Here is a 12151-nt window from a genome sequence, read left to right as displayed (position 1 = left end):
CCACACTACAGGAAAATAGGATATTTTCGTCGGCCAAATGCCGATGAAAATAGGCCAAATGCCGACGAAAATAGCTATTTTCGTCGGCACCCCGACGAAAATAGGCCGACGAAATAAAGTCGACGCCTATTTTCGTCGGCTGCCGACGAAAATAACGATATTTTCGTCGGCCAATACGGCCGACGAAAATATGTTCACGTTTTCGTCGGCCTAAGTGGCCGACGAAAATACGTCAAGTATTTCGTCGGCTTCAATGGCCGACGAAAATACATCAAGTATTTTCGTCGGCTTTAATGGCCGACGAAAATAATCGAATGCCTACTAAAAAAAAAATCTATTACATAATTGAAATTTAGTACTATATGATAAGTAGATACATGTTTTCCTTCCATAACCCACTTCACTCATTTACAAAGGCATAGCTGCATTTCCTCAGTTCCAATTCAAAAGATTAAAGAGAGAGAATCTCTGCAGGATTGTATAACCAGGAAGGAATCTAATTAGATACTCTGAACCTTTAAGACGACTCCTTGGCTCAATTTATAGGGCATTGATGTCTCACAATATCTGCCTAGTGATGAAATCAAGTGTTTATTCTTGTGCCAGCTCTAACTAAAGCTTCTAGATTTGGCATGAACTGAAAGCTCAACCATTATAATATCATGAACCCTATATGTACACCATAAGCCTTGTAACAAAAATAAAACCACTATTAGTCCCATGTAATGGCTGCCTGGCTGGAAATTAAGAATAGGCGGTATGATAGTCCACATCACTGTTTCATAGAGAATAAAATAAAATAGTAATCAGGGACACAGGAAGAGTAGCACTTTTTTTCATTAATCATTATACCTTGAAATCAACAAATGCAACTGGAGCTCCAAGCTTGTTTTGCATCTTCAGCTTCACAAATCCCGCGCAACTAATTACGCAAATAAGCTTGTCAAAACAAAATTAAAGGCTTAATCCCATCTCATGAAGCGTTGATATATTGGCAATACCTCGAGAAAACATCTATGAGCTCTTGCTCTGAACAAGCTGGACCAAGGTTCGCAACAAAAAGAGTAGGACATGGAGGATTATTTTGAGGGGCAATTGTGGATGAATCCTGCAGGCAAGTGCACGACATAAATACGTAAACCTTGAACCTCTTTCAATAAAGCATCTCATCCAAAAACGAGAAGAAACAGATCAAAAGCTGACAGTGTTGAAACATTTCAGTTTCTTAAATCCTAAGCTCCGTGGTTCTTGTTCATAGAGACATGGGATTTATTCAGTATTCCACTAAACAACTTCAGTTTTTAATGCATATGAAAGCTACTAGTGCATATGAAAGCTACTAACCTACTACCGGCGCGGGGGCCGTGCGCCCGAAGCGGCGGTGGCCGCGGGGCCGAGGCGGCGGCGGCGCGGGGGCTGTGCGCCCGAGGCGGCGGCCGCGGGGGCCGCACGGGCGCGAGGCGGCGGTGGCCGCGGGGCCGCGCGCCCAAGGCCGTGCGGGCGCGAGGCTGCGGTGGCCGTGGGGCCGAGCCGCGCGGGGCCGCGCGCCCGAGGCGGCGGCGGCGCGGGGGCCGTGCGCCCGAGGCGGCGGCCGCGGGGCCGCACGGGCGCGAGGCGGCGGTGGCCGCGGGGCCGCGCGCCCAAGGCCGTGAGGGCGCGAGGCTGCGGTGGCCGTGGGGCCGAGCCGCGCGGGGCCGCGCGCCCGAGGCAGCGGCGGCGCGGGGGCCATGCGCCCGAGGCGGCGGCCGCGAGGTGGCGGTGGCCGTGGGGCCTAGCCGCGCGGGGCCGCGCACCCGAGGCGGCGGCGGCGCGGGGGCCGTGCGCCCGAGGCGGCGGCCGCGCGGGAGCGAGGCGGCGGCGGCGCGGGGGCTGGGCGCCCGAGGCGGAGGCCGCGGGGGCCGCGAGGCGGCAGTGGCCGCGGGGAGCCGCGCGGGGCCGCGCGCCCAAGGCCGTGCGGGCGCGAGGCGGCGGGGGCCGTGGGGCCGAGCCGCGCGGGGCCGCGCGCCCGAGGCAGCGGCGGCGCGGGGGCCGTGCGCCCGAGGCGGCGGGGGCGCGGGGGTGGGGCTGGGGGCGGGGGGCTCGAGCGCGGGTGAGAGAAGACCGTGCGTGTGGGGATGTAGAACGAGATCCGATCGGGCTATTAGGGTAACTCTAATTTCGTCGGCCACCATAGGCCCACGAAATTAGACTTATTTTCGTCGGTTTAGGGCAGGCCGACGAAACTAGTCCATTTATTTCGTCGGTCAGATCTTAGCTGACGAAAATATGAGCACTTTTTCGTCGGTCTGAATGGGCCGACGAAAATAAGTTCTAATTTTGTCGGACTGTTTTGGCCGACGAAATAAACAGTCTATTTTCGTCGGCTTGATTTTGGCCGACGAAATTACATCTGGCCGACGAAATTGAGCTGTTTTGGTGTAGTGCCAGCAACACGGTGACCAATCCAGCTTTGCTCCAACGACCTGATTCCTCCACAATCATCATCACCAACTGCGTTGGTTGGATAGAGTGACCTCTCGAGGCCCTGTTCTTTCTTTCGTTCCAACAGTTAGCAACACCAGGGAATCAAAGGTTTCTCTTCCAGAACTCCGCACCTTCCTGCATCGACCACCACCAAGATACAATGTGCTTCATCGACTGCCAGCATCAGACCTTGTCATTGATCAACGTTGAATTCTCAACCAAAGTGCAGAGAATATAATTCGTACACTCAAACCTTAAAAACAAAGTTCATGATAACTTCGTTCTGAGCTATAGAATCTCACATGGATCGTACATGCATGTCCTATTATGGACATCCTACTTTATTCAACTAGTATAATAGTAATAGTCAAATCAGAAAAGATGCTCAAGATAACTGCCACAGGAGTTGAAACCCAAGGTCTAGTCTTCTTTGGGGTGAAGTTCAGCGTAATCCCCAGGACCATAGATTCCAAATAAGTCCGCGAAAAACCCTTTCTTTCTTCTAGGGTTGCACCCCATATCCTGGCACAGCTTATCATTGTACCAGATGTGAAGGAGTCCGATGCAAGACCTGCGAAAATACCTACCAGCATACCTTTTCATGTACTTCTCCCATTCTAGAACATCGTTCTGCATTGCTGCCACACTTGGTAATCTGATGCCACCATCCAAGAAATGTGCCAGCCACTTGGCTCGAAGTTCTGAGGTGTATAGATTAGCAATGCTCTCTGAATAACCGAGAACTGCAAGCTGTGGTATCTTGGGGTGTATGCACTCCCTGTGGGTTGTATGCCGCAGATCAAAAAAATGGTTTAAACTGAGAATTTATATATTCACAGCATTGTAATTGTGTATAAAGAATTACCTGTATAGAGGTACAGTTGTGGATGTGGACCCAACTGCGATACTTCTGAAGTATTCTGATGTGAACATGTCCTTAATCTTCTGATCTCCCCTGAACCCGGTTCCAAGGATCACAATATCGCTCTTTATCGGTGAGAATTCACCTTCCACAAGAACACCTTCCTTGCAAAAGCTGAACGACTTTGATTTCTTGAGAACTATGCTGCCTTCTTCCAACCTCTTATAAAAACCCTTCGGTTCTATGGCCACCAAACATGTAGCTAATGCCTCAAACAGGCTATGATCAGGCACCATGTCATATTTCTTCATTGGGATGGCATAGAAGCTCTCAGCAAACTTGGAAAATAGCCACCTCTGCAAAACACATATAATAATGTATGTGTGATTCTAGACTCTTAACGCAAATGTCAAAGTTCTGACAAGGGTATCAGAATGCATTATTACCAATGGAGCCAATAGTGTCGCTATGATCCAAAGGAGAAATCCTTCTCCAGGCTTGTGAATGAGAAGTTCCGCAAATCGATTTAGGTATAACAATGATATATGGATTCCCCATGCAAAGTAGTCTGGTATGATCCAATGCTTTGTTCGGACCACCATAGTACATGGATGATCAGTGCCTGCATACGGACAATTAATCTACTAGCAATGATAAGAAAATGATAGATAAACTCTAAATATAATTTTCATTTAGACAATTTTACAAATGCTGCTATTAGATATTAAAAAAGATGAGATGCAGAACTCTCTTCAGATAATATAGCCTTAAAAGATTCAATTTATATGGACTAATATATATAGGACCAGCATTAAGAAGCGAAGATGACTTGGTTCTGTACCATTTGTTACGGCGCATTCAGCAGCGATGTCAATTGCAGATTTCAGATAGCCGACGATGGTGACACGCTTGCCCTTGATCATCTCCGTGGCTTTCTTGGTGCCCATCTTGGAATAGTCCATGGAGTGGATCACCTGGCCATCAAATGTTTCTGGACCTTTGCCTTGCGGGAATGTGGGTATGTTGGGCACACCACTGAACCTCCCAATGCAGAGAATGACAAAGTCTGCCTTGTGTATCTGGAGAACAAAGGAAAAAGAAATTCGGGGTCACAGGAACAGTCTTCTTTGAAAGGGAAAATCCAAATCTCTTTGTTCATACAAAGCATTTTGAACATATTCTTGAATTAAGGGAGCGCATCATACATATAACTGTGCAGGTTGGTTGGGATTACAGTCGACCAAGATAAGTGTCAAAGTTGTGCAAGTTTGTTTTGTTATTGTTTTGACAAAGGTCAAGCCACTTAACAACTACTGTTCCGATTGTTAAGAGCAGGAGAGGATCTGAGTTAATCAGGGCACACACACGCCATTATAAAAATTATTAGGTCTCTAAATGCCACTAAAAAAGTTCTGACGCCTTCCATACCATAAGTTTAACTTTTACTGGACCTCAACGTCATTTCCATCACTTCCGTTACCGTCACTCGCCGTTAAAGATAAAATATTGACAAAATGCCCCTCTTACAAGTGGACCTCTTCTGTAAGACTCTAAGCCAACAAATGGCTAACTCACTACGCTCTCCCTCCCTACCATTTCCGCCTCCAACACCTCCGTCCTGTCCACGCCACCGCCTCCGCGTCGCCCCTCGCCGGAGATTCTGGTAAGTCGGCGCTCCGCCGCATCTCCAACAAGCTCCGCAGCCTCGGCTATCTCGAGAACGTCTTCGAGACCCCGCTCCGGCACCGGACACGAGCGATTACAACGGCGAGATCTTCGTGCCCAGCCCAGCTTTCGCGCCACAGCGTCGGCTCGAGCTAGGCCACGGCCTACGGCGAGGCCGGGTCCCCTGTGCGGCGGCAGAGGAGGGGGTGCGGGAGGGATGCTGCTTCGGCACCGCCGTCTGCAGCCGAGCTGGCGATGCCGAGGGACGATTATTTGTGAGGGGGTCGGCGAGCTGCACGAGCGCCGCGAGTGAGGCACGCGGCCAGCAACGCGTCGAACTGGGACACCTTGATGTGGGTAGCGGCAGAGCAAATCTTGGCGGCGGCGGGCGGTGGCTGAGCTCGGAACGAGACGGCATTGGTGTGGGCGAGCTCAGAGCGGAACAAGGCCGGCGCGAGCGAGCTCGGAGTAGGGATAACGCGGGCGACCTTGGAGTAGGACGGCGGGGCATATTACGGAGCAGCAAAGGGCAGCCAGCAGCGACCGAGTTTGCACCTCAGCGGTGGCCGCGCGTGCACGCACAGGGCCTGCAGGGCTTCTGTGCTAGCGCGTGCGCGCAGGGCCCCGCAGGTGGTGGGTCCCATCTAAATATTTTTTTGATTATTTTAAGAGATGAGAGTGACACTATGCTGTTTGTCCGAGGGTAAAAGTGGACATTTTGTCCCTCAGTTAGCTGGAAATGGCACTCAGAGCCAGTAAAAGTTGAGTAAGTGGTCTAGAAGGAGAAACAAGTTTTTCTATAGCAGTTAAGCAATTTGAAATTTTTATAATAACATGTGCGGAATTGACTTAGAGTTAAATGTCGAAAGGTCACCCTTCCGAGATGAAGTTATTGTACTATTTTTACGCTTTACTCTTAATTAAAAAAGAAAGCAGTTGTATCATGTTTTTAGTAAATGGTATGAATAGTTATTTCAAATTATAGTGGTTTGAACTTTTATAAATGCATTATGTATATCTATATGTATAGCAAAAATTATGGCTCTATAAAAATCAAAACGATCTATAATTTTAAATGAAGAGAGTAGTATGGATGTTGTGCAATCTACCAACATATTAAGGAGCCTTATCTATTTGAACCATAAAGTATGATATATGTGCATAATTGTTGCATATAGATAATAACATATTAAGAAGCCCTATAACACTAAGAACAACGTTCTAGCCTAAATTTGGAAGCAAACAGGTGTGTTTTTATAGTCTCTCAGGCAGCATAACTAGTTCATGTGCACCAACCTGAACTTCAGTAGCGATGGTCCCCGTCACAGCCACTTTTCTGCTCACGCCATTCACTGGTCACTACTACATAAATGATCTTTGGTCCTCATTTGTCCCGATCAGCTTTGGATCCGGAACTAATAAAAGCTTTAGTCTCAGGTCCAACGCATAAGGAACGGCGAGAAGCTTTAGTCCCGGATGGAGCTACCAAACAGGACTAAAAGTTACCCTTTAGTCCCGGTGGAGCCACCAACCGGGACTAAAAGTCACCCTTTAGTTCCGGTTGGAGCCACCAACCAGGACAAATATTTAGTTCCGGACGGTAACACCAACCGGGACTAAAGGATGACCCCATTAGTCCCGGTTGGTGACTCCAACCCGGACTAAAAGGGTCTTTAGTCCCGGTTGGTGGCTCCACCTGGGACTAAAGGGTCCTTCACGGGTTAGTTTAAAACGAAAGCATCCCATTCAAAGTCACATGTACTGTGTAGGTAGGGTGGTAAGGAAGCCGTGCGTGAAGCAAGAGGTTTTGAGTTCGGATCCTGTGGACCGCAGGGTTGGTTGCACTTGCGCCAATTAATTTTTTGGGCTGGTGGACCCTTTAGTCCCGGTTGCTGGACTCGCGACTAAAAATCCGGGACCTTTAGTCCCGAATTCGTAGTCCCGATTAACCGGGACGGGACTAAAGAGTTCTAAGAACCCGTATTATTAAGCATTTCTCTACAAGTGGGTAGTGTGCTGCCATCGCTACCTGTTCATGGAGAACCGGTTGTGATCCATGAGCTGGTTGTGAAACCTAGTTTTTTAGTAGTGCTACTGCAACATTGATTTCTTGTTGGGATTTATTGCTAATTTTAGTTTGTTTCAACCTTTGGGTTGGGATAACACTTGAACTAGACAGAAAATCAGCAAACCTTCTGTCGGTACATATGGATAGGGGTATCTCCTGCTAGGGTATCCAGACCCTTAGCGTCTCGCTATCGCCTCATAGGAAGGCGCGATGGTGTCAGGCTCCGGCGTGTGCGCCAAGCGCATCGTAGTGGACGCGCGCCACCACATGCTCGACCGCCTATCCTCCATCATCGCCAAGGAACTGCTCAACGGCCAGAAGGCCATTGTAGTCCACTACGAGGAGATCTGCCTCTCGGCGGGCCTAACCCACCAGGAAGTCATCTGACAGACTGTTCACCCTGGTGGATAGGGAGTTTTTCAAGCCCCACACCCTTGTCCTCTGGGAGTTAGGGCGTGCGGTCCGGACCTGGCAGCTGGGAACGTGGTCTCCGAACCTCCCCCCTGAGCCCATATAGGTCTGGCGCCCCACGTGTCCATGAGGGCAAGGTACTTGGGGGTGGCCTCCGCAGGCCCGGACCCCCCAGGGGGTCCGGCGCCGCCACGTGTGGGAGCCAGTCCCCTATGGACCTATCTCTCCAACTGGCCTCGGGGGCCCGGACCCCCCTACTTCCTCCGGGAAGGGGTCCGGCGCCACCACGTGCCACCAAGGTGGCGACTTCTGGGTCGGCCTTGCCGCATGCCCGTGGCAGAAGGCCCTCTGCGGGACGCCAGCCCAACAACCGCATTAAATGCGGGTAGGTGGGCTGCGTGCATCCAAGTCAAAGCATGGTCTGCCCAACTGACACCATGGTAAGCCCATCTGTTACCGAGACGGCGCGTCACTGTGCTCTGCGCGCGGGCAGACGGCGTGTAATCCCATCACGGCGCCGTGCGCGTAAGTAATGATGGCCTGCTGCAAGTAAGCTGAGGCGTGCGCTGTAACAGTGCGCGCGGAGGCGACGGCGCGGTAGGGTCAACGCAGCTTCTACGCCTGTCAGAGGGTCCTGACCCAACAGTGGCAGCACGGCTTCTACTGTTGGGTAACACTGACAACGGTCACTATGCAGACAAGGCTGCACACGGCCATATCCTGGCTGTAGATACGCACATCAATTTCTCGATCGAGACGACTACAGAGAGGAGCTGGAGATGAAGATCTCCATATCTCTAGTAGAACAGGCTCCTGTTGGCCGGGCCCACCTGTCGGGGCTCCGCACAGTGTAAGCACCTCCCTTGGACTATAAAAGGGAGCATGCACTCGTTAGAACACAGGTTTATACAGACACACAAGTTTACAAGCTTACAAGATCCAGATTTCTACCATCAATACAATACCAAAGTGGACGTAGGGTATTACGCTCTGGCGGCCCGAACCACTCTAAAATCCTTGTGCCTTTCCTGCGTTCATCCGCCCACCGATCAAGCGCTCGTAAGTCTCCTCCAAACCCATCCTTAACTAGGATTAGACGGGTGCATTCCGCCACCCGGCTGGAGATTTCCTCCGACAACTTCCTTTTCTTTTAAGTCGGCTGCACACACGTACGTATGCCAGGCTATGCCTTGAGCTCTTCACTTTAGCACAGACACGTCTAGACGATCGTAGATATGCCTTCACTGAAGTCCAACCCGGTGTCTTCATCATCCATGATGCATTGAAACAGGTCACCACATCTGTCACTCATGTCTAACACGTAAGGAGCGCATGATAGGTGCACGTATGCAATGGACCGGCAAAGGTGGCCAACACCTTGGACGTTTGTGCTACACTCTTCCAACCTCTACCGTCAGTGGATACAACGTCCATGGCTTGCATTTTTGGACTGCACGTCATTTTCAGGACGAAAGACGTCGGCACTACCGCTTTCGTTGACAAAGGATATACATGAGAAATTGAAAAAACAAGGAATATCTAGGCCATGCAAAATATTTTGTCCTCGTACGTCCTAAAGCATCTCGATCGACTGGCTAATATTTTGACATTTAAGTTGATTTTAACGATGCAATGCAAATTAAGATCCATGATTCCATCAGGTAATCAGCCAGCCTAGGCTGGTGCTGGGTCGCATTTCTTTCTTTCTATTTTAGTAAAAATATGTGCTCACTCAAGCTCCCGGAAATTAATGAAAAAACAGCTACTGTGGTACTAATACGCTAGCATCTCACACGAAAAATTGAAAATTCATGCATATAAGCATGTAGAGTACAATGCAATGTTAAGAAGTTTTGTTGCACTTATCGTCTTTTTGAAGAATATAAGTACGTGTGGTCTTTTCTCTTGGATGTTTGTCTTGTGCGGTCACATACTATATGTGGCACCATTCGAGTAGGTTGGGATGCATGCATGGTTCCACAAAAGCGTCAAGCGGAGGCTGTACGGCCCTTCCCTCAAAAATATCTGGTCTACAATGTATGGACACAAATTTGTTGAAGGACAATATCTTTCTTTGAAGGTATCATGTGGCATGCGTACGTCGACAGTGTTTATACGAGGGAGTAATTTGCTACATCAACTATAGAGATATATATATATATATATATATATATATATATATATATATATATATAACCATTAATGAATCAGCTTCCGGAGATTATTTTATGTGGTGTATTAAGTTAAATAAAAGAAGGTGAAATAGTACTACGTACTCACCTCAACGTGTCCCCCGTCGTCGGCCACCGTGAGGTGCCACTCTCCGTCGCCGGAGCCGAAGGCCTCGCCATTCCCGGCCCACTCCTCCCACGACGCCACGTCCTCCTCGCCGACGCCGCCGTACTCCATCCCGACCACCCGGCGGCCGAACCGGACGCGGCCGAGCACGCCGAAGCGGCGCGCGTACGCGTCCAGGTAGGCCATCACCTGGCGGTGGTCCGGGAACACCTCCGTGACGGCCTCCGGCCACGGGAAGTCCGAGTATTGGTACAGCGGCCGCGGCGTCTGCAGCGCCGTGCAGTCCGGCACGCGCGCCCACACACCGCCGAGGACGGTGTCGGCCTCGAAGACGACGGGGCGGCAGCCGCGCTCCAGGAGGTGCTTGCACGCGGCCAGGCCGCTCACGCCGGCGCCGACGATGGCCACCCGCTTCTTGTCCATGACGACACAACTTTGGTTGTGGGGATCTATCGGATCAGCAAGAGAGACTACTGTTGGGCGCGGCTCTGATATAGTGTGCTGGTCGAATATCTTGCTTGTTATCTGATCTCTAAGAAACACGCATGCAACGTCGTACACGACGAGAGCGATTGCGGCTGCAGACATGAGACAATAATTCAGATCTGGTCTTTCTGTCGTCTTCTATTTGCCTCGATGTGCTCTCAATCGGAAATGAACCGACGACGCAGATCTGTGTTTGCCTCCTTGCATGCCCTCTTTTAGCGTGTAAATTTGTTCTTGCCTGTGATCACAAGCTTGTTGGTTGGTTCCGATCGATCTTCACTGAAACCAAAATATAGTATATGCAAAAAGCAAGTATCAATCTGGACGTAATGACCAGGAATAACTTTGCATTGAACGTACCATCTTGGAAATGGTTCTTGGAAACTTTTGATGAAAATTGGGAAGCCGAAGGTCGCCTTTTTTTCCTGAAGGTCAACGGGGGTCAGAGACAAAGACAAAGAGGTACTTCGTTGACACTGAGGGTGTGTTTGTTTTCTGGGGTCTAAAGTTTAGAGGAGTCACATCAAAGATAATCTTGTCATTTAGAAGTATTAAATAAAGTCTAATTACAAAACTAATTGCAGAACCCCAGTGCTAATTCGCGAGACGAATCTAATGAGGTATATTAGTTTATGATTAGCGGATGATTACTGTACCATCACTGTGGCAAATTATGAATTAATTAGGCTCATTAAATTTGTCTCGCGAATTAGCACCCAGCTGTGCAAAAAGTTTTATAAACAGATTTTATTTAATACTTCTAAATAGTAAGATTCTCTTTGATGTGATGGGTCTAAAATTTAGAGGGTAGGAAACGAACAGGGCTGAGGCAAGGAAATGCCCGTGCAGGTATATTGGCAACTTCCAGGTACTCTGTTTGCATGCTACTCAGTTGCATGGGCACTAAAAAAGAATTCATGAACATCTAAGAATGTTGCTTCTCATCCGGCCTGAAGTTAACTAGCATCCTGTTGCTTTTCCAACAGGATGATAGTTACCTTCATTTTGAACAATCTTTTTTCTGTTTAGGCATTAGACACTTGTTAGCACTTCCAGGCATTACTTGTGCGTAAGGTTGCGGCTATGAAGCACTTGTTTTTGGTATTTTTTTTTAATGGATCACTTGTGCGAGGTTCAGGCAAAAAGCACTAAAGCGGACTTACGTATACGCATCAGTTGCATTGTTTGAAAAACTAGCTGTCAAAAATTTCCAATTGAAAGTGTACGAGAGTGACTCGGACTGACTTCTAAGAAGCTACTTTGCTTAGAATTTGTGTATTTCACCTTGGCTGAGTACACCTATACTGGGTGATTTTTTTTTTTCTTTTCTTCTGAAACTGCATGATGAATTCTCTAGCAAAGTGGTTGCGCTTCCCTGACTGCAACAGATAGCACGTTTTCACTAATAGGTAGGAGAATGGATTCCGTGCCCTAAGTTTGAGCAGATGAAGTAAAAGTTTGAGACGGACAGCCGACAACACAGAACAGACGAAAACAGAAACGAAGCAACAGCAAAGCGATCTGGAACAACCAAGGACGGGGAATTCCAATGCAAGATTAGTTCCAGATTGCAACAACTACAACCAAAAAATGTTCCCAGATCACGACGATTTGAACATCTTCCCAGCTGGAATCGGTCGGCAGGGCCTGCTCTGAACTCTGAATATATCATGGGCAAGCCCGAGGCCGACCATGTCAGCAGATGCACAATCCTCATCTTGTTCTGCCGCAACAAAGTAAGGGAGATAGAACTAGAGTGTCGAGGTTAAGGGGACTAAATCTCGCCCTCACATTTCAGCTGCAAGCTTGTCTGTCCTTAATGGCAAACCAGCCAATCCACTGCCAACATGGCAAAACTGGCATGCAAAACTATCTTCACGTGAATAGTGATTCGGTTT

At 49.0% G+C, this 12151-nt stretch overlaps 1 protein-coding gene across 1 annotated transcript; it reads right to left on the bottom strand.

Moving 5' to 3' along the window:
• Window positions 1–2638: 2638 nt before the first annotated feature.
• On the bottom strand, window positions 2639–10236 carry LOC112901700 (probable flavin-containing monooxygenase 1). The gene is made up of 5 exons (XM_025970664.1): window positions 9750–10236; window positions 4167–4404; window positions 3772–3947; window positions 3329–3681; window positions 2639–3241 (listed from the first exon to the last, which is right to left on the bottom strand). The coding sequence occupies exons 1-5, from the start codon at window positions 10188–10190 to the stop codon at window positions 2884–2886; spliced, it is 1566 nt and encodes a 521-aa protein (XP_025826449.1). The 5' UTR covers window positions 10191–10236; the 3' UTR covers window positions 2639–2883.
• Window positions 10237–12151: the final 1915 nt, after the last annotated feature.

Source organism: Panicum hallii, chromosome 7, assembly GCF_002211085.1.
Source record: "Panicum hallii strain FIL2 chromosome 7, PHallii_v3.1, whole genome shotgun sequence".
In the NCBI taxonomy this organism is placed as follows: domain Eukaryota; kingdom Viridiplantae; phylum Streptophyta; class Magnoliopsida; order Poales; family Poaceae; genus Panicum; species Panicum hallii.
The sequence above is the reverse complement of the archived record's forward strand: the minus strand, read 5'-3'. Positions and strand labels throughout refer to the sequence as shown.

Excerpts from the sequence above, each read along its gene's own strand:
- LOC112901700 (XM_025970664.1), bottom strand. The coding sequence starts at position 10,190 with ATGGACAAGAAGCGGGTGGCCATCGTCGGCGCCGGCGTGAGCGGCCTG. Across the intron at positions 3,948-4,166 it reads TGAATGCGCCGTAACAAATG|GCACTGATCATCCATGTACT; the intron begins GTACAGAACCAA and ends GTCCGTATGCAG. Across the intron at positions 3,242-3,328 it reads ACAACTGTACCTCTATACAG|GGAGTGCATACACCCCAAGA; the intron begins GTAATTCTTTAT and ends TACAACCCACAG.